The 24324-nt window shown below is 43.5% G+C and overlaps 1 protein-coding gene across 2 annotated transcripts in view; it reads right to left on the bottom strand.

The window, feature by feature from the left end:
- Positions 1-24324, bottom strand: part of KIF11 (kinesin family member 11) — a 65234-nt gene that overhangs the window by 28695 nt on the left and 12215 nt on the right. Inside the window, exons 2-13 of one of the 2 annotated variants that reach the window (XM_044298888.1) lie at positions 17850-17946; positions 15762-15894; positions 14016-14113; positions 12668-12746; positions 12352-12537; positions 12149-12273; positions 9913-10003; positions 8939-9181; positions 8134-8229; positions 4573-4661; positions 4413-4500; positions 4087-4275 (exon numbers count right to left, since the gene is read on the bottom strand). In XM_044298888.1, coding sequence (XP_044154823.1) covers positions 4087-4275; positions 4413-4500; positions 4573-4661; positions 8134-8229; positions 8939-9181; positions 9913-10003; positions 12149-12273; positions 12352-12537; positions 12668-12746; positions 14016-14113; positions 15762-15894; positions 17850-17926 — 1494 coding nt within the window. In that variant the 5' untranslated portion in view covers positions 17927-17946. The remainder of the gene's footprint in view (positions 1-4086; positions 4276-4412; positions 4501-4572; positions 4662-8133; positions 8230-8938; positions 9182-9912; positions 10004-12148; positions 12274-12351; positions 12538-12667; positions 12747-14015; positions 14114-15761; positions 15895-17849; positions 17947-24324) is intronic. The other variant, XM_044298889.1, reaches the window with a different exon arrangement.

The following is a 24324-nucleotide window of genomic DNA, read 5'->3' as shown; positions in this document are numbered from 1 at the left end:
GGGGATCTGTGGACGACACTTATGGGGGGATCTGTGGACGACACTTATGGGGGGGATCTGTGGACGACACTTATGGGGGGATCTGTGGACGACACTTATGGGGGATCTGTGGACGACACTTATGGGGGATCTGTGGACGACACTTATGGGGATCTGTGGACGACACTTATGGGGGATCTGTGGACGACACTTATGGGGGATCTGTGGACGACACTTATGGGGGATCTGTGGACGACACTTAGGGGGATCTGTGGACGACACTTATGGGGGATCTGTGGACGACACTTATGGGGGATCTGTGGACGACACTTATGGGGGATCTGTGGACGACACTTATGGGGATCTGTGGACGACACTTATGGGGGATCTGTGGACGACACTTATGGGGGATCTGTGGACGACACTTATGGGGGATCTGTGGACGACACTTATGGGGGATCTGTGGACGACACTTATGGGGGATCTGTGGACGACACTTATGGGGGATCTGTGGACGACACTTATGGGGATCTGTGGACGACCTTATGGGGGATCTGTGACGCCGCAGTTATGGAGAGGGGGATCTGTGGACGGCGCAGTTATGGAGAGGGGGATCTGTGGACGGCGCAGTTATGGAGAGGGGGATCTGTGGACGGCGCAGTTATGGAGAGGGGGATCTGTGGACGGCGCAGTTATGGAGAGGGGGATCTGTGGACGGCGCAGTTATGGAGAGGGGGATCTGTGGACGGCGCAGTTATGGAGAGGGGGATCTGTGTACGGCGCAGTTATGGAGAGGGGGATCTGTGGACGGCGCAGTTATGGAGAGGGGGATCTGTGGACGGCGCAGTTATGGAGAGGGGGATCTGTGGACGGCGCAGTTATGGAGAGGGGGATCTGTGGACGGCGCAGTTATGGAGAGGGGGATCTGTGGACGGCGCAGTTATGGAGAGGGGGATCTGTGGACGGCGCAGTTATGGAGAGGGGGATCTGTGGACGGCGCAGTTATGGAGAGGGGGATCTGTGGACGGCGCAGTTATGGAGAGGGGGATCTGTGGATGGCGCAGTTATGGAGAGGGGGATCTGTGGGTGGCGCTGTTATGGGCATAACAGTGCACAGACCCCCCCTCCTCCCCATAGCAGTGCTATACACAGACCTCCCTCCCCATAGCAGTGCCATAGACAGATCCTCCCCCCTCCCCATAACAGCCCCGGCCCCGATGCTTATAAGTCAGACTAATCACTGCATCTTTATTTTACCTTTTTACAATGACGCTCCTGTAACAGGCAGAGCGGACGGCGGCGTAACGTCACTCAATCACGTGACGCACCTGGTCCGCCCACTTCATGAAAGTTATCGAATATAATCGATTACATCGATTAATCGTTGCAGCCCTAGATCTTACAGAAGATCCCCTCTAAGCCAGAACAAGGATTCACTAGGCAACTGTGGCTCTTTCCCATCAATGAATTACATAGGGTGCACCAATACTGCACTGACGACACTACTTTCCATCTAGGACATTTATGGCATTTCAATAAGATATGCCATAAATGTCCAATAGATGTGGGTCCAACCTCTGGAACCCGCTCATATGAAAAACTGCTGTGAATGGAGAGCAAGCCACGTATGTACAGCCACCCCCTTTTTCCCTGCTACGAGACCAAAAATATCTGAGTGTTGGATTAAAGGGGTATTCCAGTTAAATAAAGTTAGTCCCTACCCAGAGGATCCCAACCGATCATGAGAACAGGGGCCCTGTACCCTGTGGAGCTCCCTTGAAATAGACGGAACAGTGACGCGCATTACGACCAGCTGCCCCAACCACATCAGGGGGGCTATACGGGGTATGCGGCCCCCATTCTCATGATTAGTGGGAGTCCCAGTGGTAGGACCCCCACTAGACTAATGGTCATCGCCCATCCTGCAGATATGGGATAGTTTTCTCTAACCGGAATACCCCTTTAACTGTTTTTGGAAGTCTTATACTAGTGAATGCAGGGGTGGCATCATATGCCGTTCATAGTGGGACCTCAATTATTAAGAGTGGAGCTGGTCTTAGAGATTAGACATTAATAGTACATCCTTTTAATATGCCACAAATGTATGATATTAGAAAAATCTACATTTTTTTTTGTGTGTGGAAATTAGCTTTCCATGCAGGATTTGAAATTTTCAGCATGTCAATTCTTCACGTAGGTGTGATTTAAAGAAAAATCTGCAGCCTATACCGCAAGTAACATGTGGTAATTGGTGCTGCGAAGAGGCACAGAAATCGTCACGTTAATTCTGTCTCAGAGGCCACACCTGTATGCAGAAAGCCTCACAGTAAATGCGCACCTTCGGCCAATTTCATTCAGTTTTTATGCTCTTTTTACAGAGCCATAAAACGATTAATGATGAAATGCCGCCACCTAAGGGCGAGTTTAGGAAACTGCAAATAGGAACATAGTACAAGTCGTCCCTCAAGTTATAATGGCCTTAGGTTACAATTAGGGATGAGCGAATGAAACATCCAAAGTCAATTCACATAATACTCCTTACAGTATTAGTATGTATTGGCTTAGATGAGGCGAAATTACTTCGGTTAATAACCTCAGAAATTAATTTCTACTGTAAAAAACATTCCACTTGGAACTAAACCAAAGTTCAGGAAATTGTTGTTTTTTTTTACAGTAGAAATTAATTTCTGAAGCTATTATACGAGGTCTCGCGAGACTTTGCGAAGTAATAACTTGGGCTCATCTGAGCCAATACATTCTAATACTGTATGGAGCGCTCGCTCAGTACAGTATTCAAACGTAGTATTATGCGAAGTCGAGTCGCTCATACCTACTTACAATACATTCCCACACAGAATGTTCTTTCCTGGACCATTAACTTGAATTGAAACTACACTCAACCTACAATGCAGCTAATCTGTGACATGTACGATTTGCTAGACGACGTAACCAGTCAGCATGGGCATGCACTGACCGGCTGTCTAGTAGCGCCTCCGCAGTACACAGGGCATGTAGTACCGCACCGATGATCTTTACCAGTGCCAGGATGATCTGCTCCTATGGACACTAGGAGAGGATGGCTCAATTTTATGTCTCTGGCACACGTATGTACGGTATAGGACTCCGTAAAAGCTCGTCCTTAGCATACAACGCGATATAATGCAGTGAGCCGCTATTTCTAGGGTTTATATATAAAGACTTGATTCATCTGTATTAGTCATCTTTCCATCATATTCTAGGGTTTCTGAACCCATTACTACTTTTTCAAGATAATTGTACCGTGCGCCTATAACTTTCCAACTTACAATGGTCGCCCCAAAACAAACGTTGTACGCAGAGTGACCATCGGGTGCACTATGCTGTGTATACGGCATGTGACCACTGCAGCCAATCACTGGCCTCAGTGGTGTATGGAAAAAAGCTGGCTGATGTTTGCCGCTACATCAACGCAGTAGCCATGTACACAAACATCAGTAAAGAGGATCAGAGCTGTGGCTCTTGAAACGTCAGGAAGTACCAAGTCAGTATACGCTTAGTTCTTATTTTATTTCCTGCATGTTAGCTTTATGGATATGCATCTGCAATTACGAAGGCGTTAGTCTAAATTTCTTGTTAGTATATATTGAGGGTATCTGCCTCTTAGATTGAGCACTCCCCGCATATCTGCCTGGAGCTTCTGAGCAGAGTCTGTCTATATGTAGCTGGTTCCTACACCGGCCTGAACATTGTAGGCCTAGGTCAAGCCCAGGAGAGGCAGCTCTGTTAGTGTTAGGGACCCATCTGCAGAAGCCACCGTGACACCAGGTAGATGGGCCAGACACACGATTGATCAAAAATGTGCGCAAAGAGCCTCTATCTTTATCATTTATAGTCGGTATAAATACACCACATGATCCTTAGCTTTTAGTTCGATTGTTTGTATGTGAACTGTTGTGCTGCCATTCCTTTTTTTGTTAGCTTTATGGAAATGCATCTGCGATTATGAATGTGCTAGTCTAAAATTTCTTGTAGTTCTTATTTTATGACACTTAGTTACTTTTTTGTAATTTTTTTTATTAACTCGGCCATCCCCTTTAAAGAGACTACCTTAACCCTTTAAAGAGTTACCTTATTGGCTGTATTGTGAAGTTTCTTTTCCGTGGTCTTTAATGCAGACGTTACAAACTCCTCCTGAGCCAGATTAAGCTTAGATTCCTGTAGATTCTTCTGGGTTTCCTCCAGTTCTTTTGCTTTATACTGCAGCACAGTAGTGCACTCCTCCAGCTCCTTCTTATTCTCAGAGAACAGCTCTGTCACCTGTCAAAAAAAGGGATTTGAACAAATAAAATGTAATCTGAATAAACGGACAGGGATAATATATCCCGTATATGGTTGCAACGGGCTGCAGACCCATTCTTCATGCTCTACAGTCACCCCAGTAACAATGGACTCACCCGTTTCAGCTCCTCCTCGAGAGCGGCAATTTTATCTGTGTATTCTGAGATCTGCTCTTCTTGGCAGACTAGTTTACCCTGTAGCTGCCTGAGTAAATAAGATAACCGTGAGCATGAACCCTGTTACTTTCTCTAGTTTCATCTCTTTAGTTAAACTTACTCGTAGTTTTCACTGGGGAGGTAGACCCCATTCTTCTCTCTGGCTGCAGCGAGGTCCCTCTTCAGGCGCTCAATCTCCTCGGTGTATTCCTAGAAAGAAACAGGTTACCTTTTTAAAAGTTAAGTACATTTCCTTAAACAGCTTTTACCGGATTCTCACATTTCAAACAAAAGTTTTGTTTGTTTTTTTCATTAAGTTTTTATGGGTTTTCATAATATTTTAACAAGATTAAAGAAGTTAAAGATTTAATGTTAAAGGGGTTATTCGAGACTAGCAAATGCACACGCGCGCGCCACCCCCCCCCCCCCCCCCATATATGCCGGGCCCCTCACACTGATTCTACTTACATGGCTCCCCACGCAGCCGCTTCTCCCAATGCATGGATGAAAATATCCGGTGTCGGAGATGTTTCAGCCAATGGCAGGCGGTGATGGGACAAGCCTCCCTAGCGTCACCCTCGATGCTAGGGAGGCTCATCCTCGAATGCCATTGGTTGGCACCCTCGGATGTTTTCATAGGCGCATGGTAAGAAGCACCGGCTGCGGTGTGGGGGAACAGGAGCGGCGCAGGGAGTCAGGTAAATTGATTCAGTGTGAGGGGCCCGGCATATGGGGGGAGCATTTGTTAGTATCGGATAACCCCTTTAAACCTCAAACTAAAGTTAAAGGGCATGTGAAAGTAAAGAAATGCATTGTTTTCTTCCACTGGCCAAAGCACAAGGATTTATATATATATATATATATATATATATATATATATATATATATATATATATATATACACACACACACACACACACACATACATACATACATACACTCTTTATTTAAGTTTTCAATTATAATCAATAAGTTAAAATTAGAACATTTGATTATTAATTCATGTATTTTTTTACACAAGCCTTTTAGGATTGTTGTCCCTTGTTCTTTTTTGTCAAATACATACATATACATTAAAAGGTATAACAAATTTAAGTTATACAACAATATATAACATTGATATTAAGATGTGTAATAAATGTATTGTTCCATTTGGGGTATTTATACAATAAAAGTTTTCCATTTTTTAAAGAAATGTTTTTTGCTTTGTTATTTAATGAATCTATTCTCTCCATACACATCATGTACTTCATTTGGGAAAATACGTCTGAAGTTTTTGGAGTTGACTGGTGAAGAGTTAATGATACATCTTTTAGCTATTAGCTAGGGGAACACTGGTTGCAGCCAGGATCGCTAATCCCATAGAAATGAAGGGGATCGCCGTGGCAGTCGCAAGGAATTCAAAACAGATAGATTTCTTGTGACTGCAGCGGCCATTCCATTCATTTCTATGTAGTACAATTTTTGTTTTTTGCTTTGCCATAGAAATTGTGAACATTTTGTTTGTTTGTTATATCTGTATGTTTAAATAATATAGGTATGTTTGAAATAGATATAATAATTTTGGAAAAGTTATCAGTAGATTACATCATCCTATTAATGACAGTAGTAAATATTCCCATCTTTGGGATTCTTCTGTTTTAGTTTTTCTAATTAAGGGGGGTAAGTTTAGTTAATATATTCTGTCAGGGGTACATCCATTTTCTATCCCTATATAATAGGTGTGTGGAAACGGATTTTTAGATTTATGCCTTTCTGAGCACAAGGAGGTATTAGTGCGTGGTGCTGATGCAGAACTTTCAAGTGAAGGATACAGGGCATGCGTGTCCTCCGCAGCCTGCTGGTGAAGGTGGCTGCATTCAAAAATTTACAGGGGGGCTTCTGCTGGCACCAATTTAAAAGGGAACCTGTCACCGGGATTTTGTGTATAGAGCTGAGGACATGGGTTGCTAGATGGCCGCTAGCACATCCGCAATACCCAGTCCCCATAGCTCTGTGTTAAAAAACCGATTTGATACATGTGCAAATTAACCTGAGATGAGTCCAGCGTGAAGGAGCCCAGCACCGCCCCGCATAGTCAGAATCTCCTCCTTTTCTCCCAGACGTCAAAAAGCTAGAGCGCTGTAATCTCGCGATGAGCGAGCTAGCACATGCGCAGTGTCATCAGTGTTTCTTCCCTGTGCTGGCATCAGCCTCAGGGAACGAGCTGCGCATGCACTAGCTCACGCATCGCGAGATTACGGCGCTCTAGCTTTCTGCACACAGAGCTATGGGGACTGGGTATTGCGGATGTGCTAGCGGCGATCTAGCAACCCATGTCCTCAGCTCTATACACAAAATCCTGGTGACAGGATCCCTTTAAAGATATATTGGAAAACGAACACTGGAGGATTTATCGAGGCTGATGCGTCTAAAGCCAGTGCCACTCTGCAGTACAAGTGGTCCATGCACCAGAATCTGAATGCGGTGTTTCAGGTATTGCTTGTACCAGAAAAATGGTGTAAGTTATGGCAAACGTGTCTGGCCGTTTAGGCATCCTTTTAGCAGAAGTGGCCAGCAGGGTGGAAAACAGGCAAAAAACAAAAAAAGTAACAATTTTGTGCAAAATGGGCAACTTTGGCAACCCAAATCTTGTGCAGGGGATATGATCAATCCCCCCCATTATTTTTCATGTCTTTATGTACACTTTGTTCCACAAGTTCTTGGATTTCAAATACATTTTTTGCTAGACAAGTCCTTTAAAAGGGTTTATGATCTGTATTGAGCTGATAACCCATCTGATAAATTCCTTAAGAAAATCATCCAGCTCCAGATGAATGCATCCACCTACACCAGCAGGCAGGAGGTCTGACCTCTGCTGGTGCTCAACGGAAGTACTGGAAATAGAGCGCTGTACTCTGTGCTCTCTCAGGCAGTGCCACAGAGTGACTGGATGTGCAGCCTCCTGCTCCATTACTAGGTGGACACAGGAACCCCGTTCTCATGATTAGTGGGGTTCCCATCAGACACCCATCCTCAATGATGTGGGTATGTATCATGGGAAAATCGCTTTAAGGTTGGTCATACACAATTATGTAGAGCTGTCGGACGCTACAAACAGCTATAATCAGGAAGGTCCAAACATTAACACAAGACTTAGGCCTCTTGCACAAAAGAGATACAGAATGAGGCTTCTTGCACACGAACATTGTGTGCCCGTGGGCTCATACAGCGGGTCCGCAATACACAGGCACTGGCCCGTATGCACTCCACATCACGGATGCAGCCCCATTCACTTGAATGGGTCTGCAATCACGGAGATGCGGAACGGAAGCACGGATCGGAACGCCACTGAAGCACTACGGAGAAAAAAATAGAACTTGTTCTATTTTTTTGCGGTGCGAAAGGATCACGGATCTATTCAAGTTGAATGGGTCTCCGTCCCAGCACCGCACTAACGCTGTCTGTGCATTGGGGACCGCAAATTGCGGCCCCCAAAGCACGAAACGGATACACAACAATTGAGTGCAAGAGGCCCGAGTCAGGATCTGTTCAGGGGAAAACTAATGGATTTGCAAACAAAAGGAATCTCCTCCCTCCTCCTCCCTATGTGTTCACTACATACATCCAATCCGGATGGAAACCGCGCTCATGTGAAAGAGGCCTAAGTATATATTTAACTTATAGCAAAAATGTGATTTACCTTGATAAGGGCCCGTTTGGTGAGTTTCTGATTCACTTCAGGTTTATTCATTATATTCTTTGCTCGGTTGGCATATTCCAAAGTGCTTACAGTTTCCTATTAGAAAAAATACATATTTTAGCATTTTAAAATTAATGTTTAAAAGGACATCTGTCAGCAGATTTGTACCTATGACCCTGGCTGACCTGTTACATGTGCGCTTGGCAGCTAAAGGCATCTATGTTAGTCCCATGTTCATATGTGTCCGCATTGCTGAGAAAAATTAAGTTTTAATATATGCAAATTAGCTTCTAGGAGCAACAGGGGCGTTGCCATTACACCTAGAGGCTCCATTCTCTCTGCAACTGACGCGGCCTCTGCACTTTGACAGGGCCAGGTGTGAAGATGTTTTCACTGCCTGGCTGTCAATTAAATGGAAATGATGCGGCGGTTGCAGAGAGAGCAGAGCCTCTTGGTGTAATGGGAACGCCCCCGTTGCTCCTAGAAGCGCGCGTGCGTACCTGTATATAAAAACATTTTGATCAGCAATGCGGGCACATATGAACACAGATGCCTTCAGCTGCCAAGTGCACATGAAACAGGTCAGCCAGTGTCATAGGTACAGATCTGCCGACAGATGGCCTTTATGGTAGAACAACTCTCTCAATTTAATCTCTTTCTTTTATGACTTGTATTTGTTATAACTTATTTATATGTACTATAATTGAAAACTACAATTAAAAAAAACAAAAACACACACACACACACACACACACACACACACCCCCAACAACAACATGGAAAGGCACACTGGAACATAAATTACCTCTAAATTAATTGAGGCTGGAGAGACCGTGGCAATAATGGAAGTTTTTGTCCTTCCTCCCAGAGAGTCCTGCAGGATCCTCGTCAGCTTAGACTCCCTGTATGGGATGTGTGGAGCTCTCTCCACCAGAGCGGTGATCACTCTGCCCAACGTCAGAAGAGACTGGTTGATGTTCCCAGCTTCGCGGGCTCTCTTGTCTACAGCGCCAGATCGGCCAATGTTCTCACTGCCAGCCAAATCCACCTGAGGGGAAAGATTCAGCAGGCGTTACAGACAAGAAGTTCAGATCACAACCATCCAGCATAGGAGGATGAGATCTAACCAATATATTCAGGTTTATAATGAGGATCAGTAATGATATCTTTATAGTTAAATGTGTCCCACAAACATATTAATTCACTGTTGCAATGCGCAAAATGTAATCATTCTGATAAAAAAAAAATATATATAATTTAAACCTGTTATAGCACCCCCTGGTGTTCTCTTGATTCACTCTGATAATGTCCACCTAACATGTCTAGTGCTGGAGGTCACACACGCTTAGTCCTCCCGCCTAGATGGCCTTGTACACCAGCAGTTGAGCGATTCCTGCTATTGTACAGGCCATCGAGTAAGAATCTATGCTCTAGAAGTGGCTTCCTCTCACCAGCACTGGACACATGACGTGGACGGCATGAGAAAGAATCAAAAGAGCAGCAGCGTCAAAACAAGTAACAGCAATATCTAGGCACAAGAAACTTTTTTTATTTTTATTTTTAATCCAATGGTTGAACTAAGGTAAATTAATTCATTGTGGGACATTCCCCTATAAAGGAGCCACGCCAAGATAGAAACTTCGGAATAAACAGGTGATCGGTGGGGACTTCTGGGACCCCTAGGCTCATGACAAAAGATAACCTGCATGCCAATTACATAGGGATTCCACTTTAATGAATGGAAAACCCACTTTTCAACAGCAAAAAAATAAAATTTACCAAATTAAGCTTCCCAATTTTCACCAGCTCTTCTCCATCAACTGTAGTTTCTTTCATGTGAATGGTGACTGAAAACACTGAATGAGATCGACTATGGAGAGAGCAATAAGAATCTAAGACTTATTAAAATGTACAAAATCTATATTTAAAAATACAAATTTTTTCCACATTTAAAAAAATAAATAAATTATTGAAACACTTGCAAACTCAAGAAAACTCACAAAATGGTACAATGCACAAAAATTAAAAGGCACCTTAGGGAAACAAAATATTTAGAACATTTATAAAAGTGTATACATAAGTAAAACACAAAATAACACATTTATTACACTTCTGTCTTAATATCAATGTTATATATTGACATTTTATTTTACAATGTAAATTTGCTATACATTTCATTTAAACGTATGTGTTCAATAAAAAGAAAAACAATAAGGGAATACAACCCCAAAAAGGCTTGTGGGGGTGGGTATGTTCTGATACTTTAATATTGATCGGGACAGGACATAAAAATCAAATCAATAGGGGTCTAATACCCCGCATGCAGGCCGATTGTTTTTTCTGAAGTACATCCAGAACGTTACAGCCCATTTAAAGTTAATTGCGGCACCTGAGGGGTTAAGTGCCGCTGATCGCAGCTCCCCGTTAAAGAGGTCGGGTGCCAGCTATGCGATTCTGCTGCCAGCACCCGCCTCCTGCATCTGTATTAATGGTTTAAAAACATTGGTGGCAGTGGCCACAGTGCCTCCCCTCCTCCGCCCCTCTTTCTTCTCATTGGTGGCAGCAGCACAGGGGGAGGGAGGGAGACACCGCTTCCCACTCCCCTGTGCTGCTGAGGGAACATGGAGCACGCAGAGAGCAGCGCATGCCATGTTCTCTGATACTAGGCTGTGCAGTAGCGCAGCCCAGTATCGGTAAATGGCAAATCCCGGTATTGAATAGATACCGCTACAAAAGTATTAATTGGGTATCGATAATTTGATAACCAGTGCAACCCTACATAGCACATGCACAACACAGCGCATACAATCTACTCATTAGCGGCTGCAGATGAAGGAGAGCGTCCCTCCCTTTCCACTGTCACAAATGAAAATGCGAAATGAGAGGAGAACGGTGCAACGTGCAAGAGAAAAGTTCCATCAGCAGCAAAGAGGAACATTGGGGTTATTTACACTTGTGAACCCCAATATTGCCATTGTGTGAGATAAACAATGGGGTTCACTTATAATTCTTAAGGTGAGGTGAGTGGTGTTACCGTTCTTCCCTGTGCCTCACATAAATAAGCGACCCCCATCAAGTACCTCTTAATATAAGGGGCAACATTGGGTGAATGTGAGATACATGATGAGGTTATTTACTATTACTACAGGCACATAGAGATAAAACCATGTGCTCCACATTAAAAGCAAGCCGGTCCATCAGGTACCTCCACACTTTAACCCCATGTTGCCTGAAGGGTGAGGAAGTATTTGAGGTGTTTATTATTGTGATGCACATGTTTTTTTTTTCAATTTGGACTTCCATGATGTGTCTCACATTAACCATCATGTAACATGTCGCACAATAACTTGTTATGCTGATACAGTTAAACAATGGAAGGACTTTTTTGGTATTGAGTATTGTTATATTTTACTTGGTATTGAAATAAACATTCAAATTCTGGTATGGTGACAACCCTAGTAAGTAGCTGTGTCCACTACAGAAATGGATGGGGCCGTGTAGTTCGGCAATGGAGCTACTGCAGAATAGCTGATCGGGAGAAGTGTCTGACCTCCACCAATCAGATATGGATTACCTATGCTGAGGAGAAGGCAGCATAAATTTAAGAATTGGATGAAGGAAAAAAAAAAAAAAAAACACAAACTAACAAACATCTTTCGATGTGCCATATCAAAGGTTTAGATTGGTGTGGGTCTGCAAGCCAAGACCCTCACTGGTCACTGGAAGTCAATGGTGAAGGTGACAGGCTCAGTAGAAAGTGTATGAGCCCTTCTTCAGTCTCTCTCTCCTGCAGAGGGGAGAGAGAGCACGCTTTTCTCTCTCCTCGTTCTAGCAATTGGGTGGGGGTGGGGTTAATCCTCAACTCTTAAACCCCCCACCGATAAAAAACTTTTTTTATGTCGCTGTTTTTTTTTCTAAGCACAGGAACACTTTAACAGACTAAAAATATATACAAAATAAAACTATAATAAAAACCTTGAGATTTTGCAGGACTATAGAGACATAAGGTCGATACCTGGAGTAAGCATTCATCAGGGTGGAGGCAGTGGTCCTCTTTGCTGCTCCCCTTTCTAAGATATGGTAAACTTCATCCTTGTTGTGCACGGTCACTTCTTCCAGGCCCTTGATGATCACTCCTCTCTACAAGACAGTCACATTACACCCCTGCCTCTGCATTTGAAGAGAATTGAAAGAGAACACATGAAACTAGAGACTCACTTTGTTGCGGGGATCATCAAACATCTGGAGCCTCTCACTGACATCGAGAGCAGGGCTTAGAAGGTCAAAGAGCTCCTCGTTGTAGATTTCCAGCAAAGAGACTTTCACAGAGAACTCTGTACCATTCTCAGAAAGCTTCTCAAATATCTGGTGAAGAGTTCGAGGAATTATACCGGCCAGAGGATCCTGTACAGAATAAAAAAAAAATAAATTTAAAAGGCATTATTTTAAAATAATGTACTGACATTTTAACAGTCCTAGACCTTGTTGAAATCTGACTTTTTGGTATGGCACAATAATAAAAAAAACACAATACCTGTTCCCAAGTGAACTCCTCATCAGCAGTTCTTTCACCTTCCATAGTGAAGGTTTTCCCTGTGCCAGTCTGACCATAGCTGAAAAGACAGGAGACAACATGTGCTAGTCAGTAGAAGTTACCAGTAACATACTGGCTACAGAGAGGACATTATGGGCCAGATTTATCATTACTCTGACAGCTCACTCCACTGTTACATATGTCCAAAGTCACTTTTGGCCAAGTCAGATTTATTAATGGTCCTTTAATACTGTGATAAATGTGGTTTGACGGTAGCAGTTTATTCTTCAGTAAGCGGCTTTACGAAAAAGTCACATGTTCTATTAAAAAGCTGCACAAGATAAGCATGGTCCTCACTGGAGTGAAATTGTGCAATTTTCTTGCGACTTTTTTAAATTGTTGCAATAGTAAGTCTGTCTAGAGATTCATTTACATAGGAAAACACGCCCACTTTCAGAAAACTGGCGAGCATAGCGCAAAGCCAATGAAAGCCAGCCTCTGCAGGGGATATGTATTATTACATGGCACAATTTAGATACATGGCTATCCATATAATTCAAGGACAGCTCTAGTCCACCACAACGGTGATCTAGTGGGATTAAACATAATGAAATCTTGGATATTACTAGGCATTTGGAATAAAAGCTAGATGGTTACAGAAGGGACGTCATGTATGTAGACACATGAATTCCTTTGCTTTGGTTTTCCCGCACTATGGTATATTGTGAGGACATATAGATCCATGTGGCAGAATCCTATCGGTTTATTTGCATTTTTAGGTGGTAAGGGTGACACCCAGGTCTTGCTGCTTAATAAAAAGGGGTCTGCTGCCGTTTGAGGTCAGAAGAGGAATAAATACCATCATGAGCCATGTCTTCTCATTCTTTTGCCCTTAGACTGAATTTTAAGATTTAACATTTTTAGAGCCATTGCAGAAGACATGGTTAGATCGCTTTGTTTGTGGGTCATGGAGAGTCATAATAAGGATATGGTTTTTATCAGCACGATCAACCTCATCAGGTTGTATGCCTAGCTTATTAGGGTTGATCATGCTGACATATTATCTTTACTGATTAGGCGTCTTATCAGAAGGGCCAGGAATTGCTGGCATCAAAGATTACACTTATTTGTGTCTATATGGATCACATTGATGAGCATACTGCAATTTAGACCATTTTCTAATGATAATTTATAATAATCATAAAACAAAGTCGACAGAAACCCCATAGGTAACAACCATGTTATAGTAATTATTTGACAAAAGAACCAATTTCTTAAACCCAAATGGAATATTTCTGTGGTCACAAAAAGCAAAAAAAACACCACAAAAAATTGAAAAGATACTCACGCAAAAATGGTGCAATTATAGCCCATAATAACCTCATCCAAGATGGGACATACTACGCTTCTGTACACTTCAATTTGCTTAGCTGAAGGGCCAAATACCTAAAAAAAAAAAAGACACCAAAAAAACAAAAACAAAAACACACTAGTACAAAGTTTTGCAATCATGAGTTAAAGAGTGAAAATACAGTCTGCAATCTTGATAGCAATAGAAGAGACAAAATCCAGCATCCGATAAAGAAAAATTCTGATGTTGATTTCCAATTGAAGGTGTTCTACAAGACCAGGATCCATTCTTTTAGAGTGGTTAAACAGGGTGTAAGGATTAAAAATCAACCGTCTGTGGTGCTCCGGTTCCAGCGTAGAGCTCTTTTCTCCTCTGCTTAACATTTCTGGTCCGGCAGGGACCAAAAATAGAGAAAGGAGCTCGGCAATAGAACCAGACCTTTGTGGCAATATCAAGAGGTTCCTCGTCTCAGAGAGTCCCTATAAAAGGGATCAGCAACCTTCGGCACCCCAGCTGTTGTGAAACTACAACTCCCAGCATGCTCCATTAATTTCTAGGAGAGTTCTTAGAAGAGCAGAGCAAGTATGCGTACTGGGAGTTGAAGTTTCACAACAGCTGGAGGTTGCCGATCCCTGCACTATAAGATCCACACAAGAGCATGACCACTGCTTATGCGTTTCAGGCTCAAAATAACCCTTCAGTAATCAGGTTATGACTTTCCTGTCCTCAAAGAACTTCTGTCTTGGCACATATATAATCTACAGACACCTTCACAGGAGCGGATACACAAAAAAAGCCATGCGATAAGGAGTAAAATTGGGAAGTTGAGGGGTTTAGACAAAGGAATTCTGAGTTTTGTCTGTGGCGTGATGCCACCCTGAACCCACAGAGCTGTTACAATGATGGGCTCCCACTTAGTAGATGGCGCAGGAAGATTTCTAGCTACCCCAATGTATAGGAGCTATTACTCCAGCAAAATGTATAGTCTAATGTAACACGATTCAGCCCACAACCAGCATTGCATAAAAGGCACTTCTACAGATCAGTCTTGGGCTACTTTCACACCTGCGTTTAGGTGCAGATCCGTATGGTGTCTGCACAGACGGATCCGCACCTATAATGCAAACGCTTAGATCCGTTCAGAACGAATCCGTTTGCATTACCATGAACAAAAAAAAAAACATTTTTGTTCATGATCATGCAAACGGATCCGTTTTGACTTACATTCAAAGTCAATGGGGGACGTATTTGTTTGAAAATTGAGCCATATTGTGTCAACTTCAAAACGGATCCGTCCCCATGAATTACATTGTAAGTCTGGACGGATCCGTTTGCCTCCGCACGGCCAGGCGGACACCCGAACGCTGCAAGCAGCATTCAGGTGTCCGCCTGCTGAGTGGAGGACAAACGGTGCCAGACTGATGCATTCTGAGCGGATCCGCATCCACTCAGAATGCATTAGGGCTGGACGGATCCGTTCGGGGCCGCTTGTGAGAGCCTTCAAACGGAACTCACAAGCGGAGCCCCGAACGCTAGTGTGAAAGTAGCCTAAACCACCCTAGGAATACCAAAACAGGCACTGTACAATAAATGGTGGAGGTCACGGCACTCAAGGAAGTGAGGCAGCCTCATCAAAAAGCTGATCTGCAGGGGTGCCAGTACTCGGCCCCCCACTGATCAGATACTGAGGACAGGTGTACACCTGGAAAACCCCTTCAAGTTCTGAGGCATACAGTCACCTACCATATCAAACATATAGTTTTTCTTCCCCAGTTTGTCATTTATTCCACCAGTCCGGACAGAAACTTCTTTGCGCTGGGTGTCACATTCTAGCACTGAATGAGAGTTAGCCTTCCGCTCCAACTGATTGAAGGGTCTGAAAAGAAAAACAAGATAGAAGTGATGGCAGACAGGCATCAAGACAATTGCTATGAATTTGATAATCGTTTTAATATCATATCTGTCAACCTTCAGCACTTCGGTAAATGCCCCTTCTGATACATCAACTAGTGTTGAGCGAAGCGATCTTCGGATGTTACATCTGAAGTGGCTTTGTTTAAAACTTAAAATTTAGGGTCCATTCACACGTCCTTAAGTGTTTTGCAGATCCACAAAACACAGACACCTGCAATGTGCGTTCCGCATTTTGCGGACCGCTCATCGCCGGCACTTAAAGGGAAGCTGTCACCTGGATTTTGGGTATAGAGCTGAGGACATGGGTTGATAGATGGCCGCTAGCACATCCACAATACCCAGTCCCCATAGCTCTGTGTGCTTTTATTGTGTAAAAATAAATGATTTGATACATATGCAAATTAATATAAAAGAGTCATATCTTACTTGTGTGTCCAGAGAAGAGTCATATTTTCAAGCTCTGACTCATCTCAGGTTAATTTACATATGTATCAAATCGGTTTTTATACACAATAAAAGCACACAGAGCTATAGGGGACTGGGTATTGCGGATGTGCTAGCGGCCATCTAGCAACCCATGTCCTCAGCTCTATACCCAAAATCCAGGTGACAGGTTCCCTTTAATAGAAAATGCCCAATCTTGTCCGCAATTGCGGACAAGAATAGGACATGTTCGAATTTTTTTTGGAAACGGAATTACGGACCCGCAATTCCGTATCCGGGCCGCACATCGTGCGGCCCCATAAAAATGAATGGGTTCGTAATTGTTCCGCAAAATGCGGAACGAAATTGCGGACGTGTGAATGGGGAGATCTGTGTCCATACAGTATTAAAATGTATGTGCTCCGATGAACCGAAGTTAGTTTTTTGCAAAGTCGAGCGTGACTTTGGTCGTTGATTTTTCAAATTAGGAGTGATATTAATGAAAAGTCATCTCTGTCCTTTTTTACTTTTCTGATACACTCCTGATTTTGGCTTTCAAAACTGCACCAGGAAACCTGACAGTGTAGCTGTACCCCAAGGCATCTTTCACACAGGCGTCCCGGATTTGCTCCGGATGCGTCGCATGTGCATTGCAGGAAAACAGCGCGAGTGCACATGCAATTTCAGTCAGTTTTGACTGTGATTGCGTTGTTCAGTTTTTATCGTGCTGGGTGCAATGCGTTTTGCACGCGCATGATAAACTGAATGTGGTACCCAGACCCGAACCAGGACTTCTTCACTGAAGTTTGGGTTCGGGTTAGGTGTCCTGTAGATTTTATTATCTTCCCTTATAACATGATAAGGGAAAATAATAGCTTTCTTAAAAGGGTATTATCATCTTAATAATCACTGTTAAATCTGTTAATGATTTAAGGCCTCATGCACACGACCGTTGTGTGCATCCGTGGCCGTTGTCCGTTTTTTTTCGCGGACCCATTGACTTTCAATGGGTCTGTGGAGAAAAAAAAAAAAAAAAAAAAAAAAAAAAAAAAAGGAGGAGGAGGAGGAGGAGGAGGAGAGAGAAGAAGAAGAAGAAGAGGAAAATGCGCTGTTTTCCAGCCACATCCGTGTTTCCCGTCAGTCCAAAAAATATGACCTGTCCTATTTTTTTGACGGACAACGGTTCACGGACCCATTCAAGTCAATGGGTCTGTGAAAAAACACGGATGCACACAAGATTGGCATCCGCAGGCTGCTTTTACACAGACGGATCCGCAGATCCGTCTGCATAAAAGCTTTTTCAGAGCTGAGTTTTCACTTCGTGAAAACTCAGATCCGACAGTATATTCTAACACAGAGGCGTCTACAGCAAACCCGCAACACATCCCGAGAGTTATAAGAGTGCAAGCCTCAAATTTCTGCCCTGGATTTTCAGTAGGTCAATCTGACATGTGTGAACACAGCCTAAGAATTACATAGAAGCATGGCACGTACCTGCATCTTACCACCACTTGGATATTCTTCCCCTTGTCATCTTTCTTGCTGGACATGGTAGAAGGTTGGGATAACATAGCCTCAAGGAGATGACCTACTGGGGAACAAATCAAGAATTTACATGCTAGTGTTTCACCAATACATATGACCACTGCAGGCCCAAGTGTTGATGTATAAACCTATAGTGTTGTTAAACAACAAAAGAATGCCCAATGTATTCAAAAAATATATTTTATTTTATTATAATAAACATATCATGATTTATAAAATATTCAAGATAGCAAGAAAAAAAAAAAAAAAAAAAAATGTATGAAGAGTCAGCAGTAAACCGGATGCCGCAAACCACTGGCCGGTGTCGCTGCTACCCGCCAGAAGATGGAAAACATGTCAAGTATGCCAGTAGTATGCACCGGGTGATTTACAGCATAATAGCCCATATAATATGACTATTCTGAATGGTAATTCATATAATCATCACCCTGGTGCATAGCCACCAGATGAATCTCAGCTCAACTCAGAGTGTAATAAAGAAAAATAATCAGACAACTGCTAGAATCTAGCAATAAAGGGGACAAAGATGAAACCCTCACATAAATGAGACCGCACACACAGAACCTTACGATAAAGGATATAGAGGAGCTCATCTGTGGATATCAGCTAGAGAGTTAAAGCATACCACTGAGACATGATGGAGGGTAGAGGCAGCAGGCACGGGACAGGCTAGGAACCTCTGTGACCTCCTGGTCTGGAGCTATGAACCCTAAAGGGTTTTGTGGGTCATTGAGCTGCCAGGATCAGCAGGGAGGGGGGACCCTTCCCAGAGGCGGGAAGAGGAGGGGCCGGCTATAGTTTAAAAGGCTTGTGCCAGCAAGCGGGTGGTCATTTTCTCTGAAGGAGGGTTGCAACGTGCCACGTGTTTAGAGGGACCTGCAACCTGTTGACATCACTGCCCTCCATGTGAATACAGCTAAGAACTCATCACAACCCAAAAGGATTCATCCATCTGGTAAACTGATTTTTGTACTGCTCAACCCCGTTTGTACCATATTACCTGCATTTGTAACCTCAGACCACTGTATATATTCCTTGTGTATAGTGTTATTTCTAGTGAGCCCTTAAGATTAATAAATATTTTGGGAATGCTCAGTTATTAAGGAGTTCTGGACGGCGGTGCACAGGTATCTTAACGCTAGGTTGGGACTCCCAGCGGTGGTGGCACCAGAAGTTAGCTTGTTAGGTTTGGTTAATGACATTCTTCAAACCAAATACGATAGAATTTTGTATAGGCCATTGATGTTCTATGCAAGGAAGTCGATGCTACTCAACTGGAAGACCCCCCAAAAAGCCTAGTGTGTCGCACTAGATTCAAATTATTAACGAGGCCCTTCCCATGTATCAACTAACGTATGAAGCTAGAGGGGTTCCGGAGAAATTCCAGAAAATTTGGGGCACTCGGTTAAATGCAAATTCGGTTTCAGAATGTTGAACTAAATCAGCTACGAATGGTCCAAGTCACTGCCTGAATGAGTGTGTGAATGGTGTTTGAATGTGGATGCCAGTTGGGGGAATACCACGGACTTACCAATCTAATGGGTAAGCAATGATTTTGATATGTATCCTACTTGTAATAACCGATACTGTTTTTCCTACTATGGTGGAAATTCCCTGTGTCTATGGCCCCTTTCACACGGTCGAGTTTTCCGCGCTGGTGCAATGCGTGAGGTGAACACATTGCACCCGCACTGAATCTGGACCCATTCATTACTATGGGGCTGTGCACATGAGCGGTTATTTTCACGCATCACTTGCGCGTTGTGTGAAAATCGCAGAAAGCTAAATTTTGTGCATTTTTCACGCAACGCAGACCCCATATAGAGGTGAATCTGGCTGTGTGAAAAATGCAAGCATCTGCAAGCAAGTGCGGATGCGCTGCGATTTTCACGCACGGTTGCTAGGAGACGATCGGGATGGAGACAGTGCTCAAGACTAAAAAAAATACCTAGTAGCCATTGGCTCCTGAACTGAAAAATTTTGTCGCCAAATCGAAACCGAACCAAAATTTTGGTATCGTGACAAAGCTACGCCGATCAGATCGGCATAGGGTTGTTTTGATACCAAAATTTTGACTTGCTTTCGTCACCATAAAAACGTATTGCGATACTCAATACAGTGCAAAAAAACACCAAAAAAGCTGCGTGCATTTTATGAAACATTCGGTCCTATCCTAATTTTTGGGGTGACAAGGTGACAAAAAAAAATGGTGAATGCTCACCGCATAGGAGATATTTTTTAATAGTTTGGACAGCGCTATGTAATATGTTTTTTTTATTTATTGTTTATATATTTTATATGTAAAATTGGGAAAGGGGGGATTTAAACTTAATATTTTAGGGTACTTTCACACTAGCGTTTTTCTTTTCCGGCACTGAGTTCCGTCACAGGGGCTCTATATTGGAAAAGAACTGATGCATTCTGAATGGAGAGCAATCCATTAAGGATGCATCAGGATGTCTTCAGTTCCGTCATTTTGACTAATCAGGCAAAAGATAAAACCGCAGCATGCTACGGTTTTATCTCCGGCGAAAAAAAACTGAAGATTTGTCTGAATGCCGGATCCAGCATTTTTCCCCCATAGGAATGTATTAGTTCCAGATCCGGCATTCAAAATACCGGAATGCACCCGCACTAAATCCGGACCCATTCACTTCTATGGGGCTGTGCACATGAGCGGTGATTTTCACACATCACTTGTGCGTTGCGTGAAAATCGCAGCATGCTCTATATTGTGCGTTTTTCACGCAACGCAGGCCCCATAGAAGTTAATGGGGTTGCGTGAAAATCGCAAGCAAGTGCGGAGGATGATGGTTGCTAGGATGAAAGTATATTCACTGTATTATTTTCCCTTATAACATGGTTATAAGGGAAAATAATAGCATTCTTTAATACAGAATGCATAGAAGGTCAATATAATAAACATTGGTGGCACAGTGCGCCCCCCCCCCAACACCCAAGTATGATAAACATTGGTGGTGCAGTGGGCAGTGCCAATGAGTGTTAAAAAATAAAATAATAATTAACTCACCTCCTCCAATTGATCGTCTACTGTTCTTTCTTCAGGACCTGTGGTGACATCACTGTGCTCATCACATGATCCATCACCATGGTAATGGACCATGTGATGAGCTCAGTGACGTCACCACAGGACCTGAAGAAAGAACAGTAGACCGGCAGCTACACGATCAACTGGAGGAGGCGAGTTCATTTTTTTAAATTATTTTTTAACCCTCATTGGCACTTCCCACTGAGCCACCAATGTTTCTTATACTGGGGTGTTGGGGGCGCACTGTGCCACCAATGTTTCTTATACAAATACAAGAGGCGGGTGCCGGAATCAAATTGCCGGCACCCGACCTTTGTGACAGGAAGCTGTGATCAGCTGAGTTAACCCCTCAGGTCTGGAGCCCTGGGAGACCCGATCATTATTACTTTATAAGGGAAAATAATAGCATTCTGAATACAGAAAGCATAGTACAATAGGGCTGGAGGGGACAACAACAACAACAACAACAACAACAACAACAACAACAACAACAACAACAACAACAACAACAACAACAACAACAACAACAACAACAACAACAACAACACAACAACAACAACAACAACAACAACAACACAACAACAACAACAACAACAACAACAACAACAACAACAACAACAACAACAACAACAACAACAACAACAACAACAACAACAACAACAACAACAACAACAACAACACAACAACAACAACAACAACAACAACAACAACAACAACAACAACAACAACAACAACAACACTCACCTTAATCCACTTGTTCGCGCAGCCCGGCTTCTCTTCTGTATTCTTTGAGGAATAGGACCTTTGATGACGTCACTACGCTCATTACATGGTCCGTCAAATGATCCATCACCATGGTGATGGATCATGTGAAGGACCATGTCTAACATCCCTGAGTATGTCACTAAAACCCTGTCACCCTGCTACATTATGTTAAAAGTGTAAATGTGTTATCATCTGGTGTAATCTGACATAACATTTGTATTATCTGGATTTTCTATGACTGTTATATGTAAATTGCTGTAATTATTTATGTACACCAGTAGGTGGCGGCAATATGCAGATAGTCTATAGGACAGTTTAGTATATCTAGGCTGGAATAGTCCATTCCAGGTTAGCCCCCCCCTTTCTGAGGAGGAGTTGAATGTTCCCACTTCCTACCTCATAGGGAGGAAGGAAAGGTTAGTCTGTGTCTACTAGCCCCCCTTCTGGGGAAGGCTGTGTTGGTAGGAGCTCCCAGTTACAGGGATCCCAACCTCAGCTGAGGTTTTAGATCCATCTTCCCAGCCTGAGTCATCTACCTCAGCTGGACGACCAGAGAAGCAGCAACCACAGAACAATAGATCTCCAGGAAGAAGACACCATACCCTGCGAACTGCCCTGTGAGTACAAATCCCAAGTCCAGGAGAAGCCAAATACCTCCTCAGCTAGTCAGGCCCATTACCAAGCAGAATACAGACAGAGCAGAAGACAGATACCTGCCAGATCTATAGGCGTATGTACCAGATGCAGAATAGATATAAATTCCTGCCACATATTGCCAAAACCTGCTGGGACCCAAGACTTAGGCTACTTTCACACTAGCGTTCGATCGGATCCGTTCTGAACGGATCCGCTCATATTAATGCAGACGGTGGCTCCGTTCAGAACGGATCCGTCTGCATTATAACTTAGAAAAATTTTCTAAGTGTGAAAGTAGCCTGAGCGGATCCGTTCAGACTTTACATTGAAAGTCAATGGGGGACGGATCTGCTTGAAGATTGAGCCATATGGTGTCATCTTCAAGCGGATCCGTCCCCATTGACTTCCATTATAAGTCTGGACGGATCCGCTCGCCTCCGCACGGCCAGGCGGACACCCGAACGCTGCTTGCTGCGTTCAGGTGTCCGCTCACTGAGCGGAGCGGAGGCTGAGCGCTGGCAGGCGGATGCATTCTCAGTGGATCCGCCTCCACTGAGAATGCATTAGGGCCAGACGGCTGCGTTCAGGGCCGCTTATGAGCCCCTTCAAACGGAGCTCACGAGAGGACACCTGAATGCAGGTGTGAAAGGAGCCTTATGCTGTAACTTGTACGGATTCAAAGCTGCATTAAAGTAAAGACGAGTTGGACTATATTCTCTGTCTGGATCTTAATTATTCCACCAAAACTCCTATTAACAACACTCAGTTTGTTGCATGTGAGCCGGCATACAGGAGTCCAGCCGTACCAAGGTAGGAGACACCGTTGACACTGCATAGAGACATTATTCCCCCTCTGGCATTCCTCACCTGGTATATGAGCTATACCATCTTAAAGGGCCCTGCTACAGTACCTGCGCACATTGCAACTGGCGTCACAAACTTATATACATGTAAACTGACCCACTGCACAGCAACCCCTCTGACCCAGTGTCCTGCTCATTGCACATGTAATGAGCGCAGTGACGTCACCACAGGTCCTTTACCCAGGTCCTGAAGAAAGAAGAGATGCCGGCTGCGCGAACAAGTGGATTAAGGCGAGTTAAATTATTTTTTATATTTTTTTAACCCCTCCAGCGCTATTGTACTATGCATTCTGTATTCAGAATGCTATTATTTTCCCTTATAACCTTGTTATAAGGGAAAGTAATACAATCTACACAAACTTGAACCCAAACCTGAACTTCTGTGAAGAAGTCCGGGTACCACATTCAGTTTTTTATCACGCGCGCGCAAAACGCATTGCAACCGCGCAATAAAAACTGAACGGAATCACAGTCAAAACTGACTGTAATTGCGTACCTACTCGGGCAGGTTTGCTGCAACGCATCCGGACCTTATCTGGACACGCTTGTGTGAAAGAGGCTTATGATTGGTATATTCTTGATTTTAAAAATAAAAATAAAGCCTATTAAATAAAAAAGATAAATATATAATTCAATCTTGTGCTATCTTGTATCTTGATCACGAAACCCCACGTCCATGTTTCGGCCTAGCAATACGCTACCGCGGGTTGGTTTCTTACTCTTTATTATAATACCGTTAGCGGACCAGGCTTATATCAAACAGGAAACTGGTGGCAGTCTTCCCGGGCTGAGACATCACTCGGCCAGCGGTAAACAGTGAGAAGGGGCCTCATCTGACTGAGCTGATCCGTTTAAAGCAGCTCAGTGTGAGGTAGCAAAGACTCTAGCAGGTCTTATGTAACATGATCCTAGAGTGAAGGCTGGGCCCTCCCTCCCTTGCAACAATATTATTTATATTAATTACCCCTCCAGTCCTGAGTTTTTCCCACTCCCTGGGTGTTTTTTTTTTTCCTTCCCCAGCTCCTGAGTTTCGGTTCAGTTGCTTGTCAGCCGACTCAGCAAGTGACTCGAAGATTCAACTCATGAATCGGTTCTTTTGAATGAACAGATT

The sequence above is a fragment of the Bufo gargarizans genome, chromosome 6 (assembly GCF_014858855.1).
Source record: "Bufo gargarizans isolate SCDJY-AF-19 chromosome 6, ASM1485885v1, whole genome shotgun sequence".
NCBI classification, from domain to species: Eukaryota; Metazoa; Chordata; class Amphibia; order Anura; family Bufonidae; genus Bufo; species Bufo gargarizans.
The sequence above is the reverse complement of the archived record's forward strand: the minus strand, read 5'-3'. Positions and strand labels throughout refer to the sequence as shown.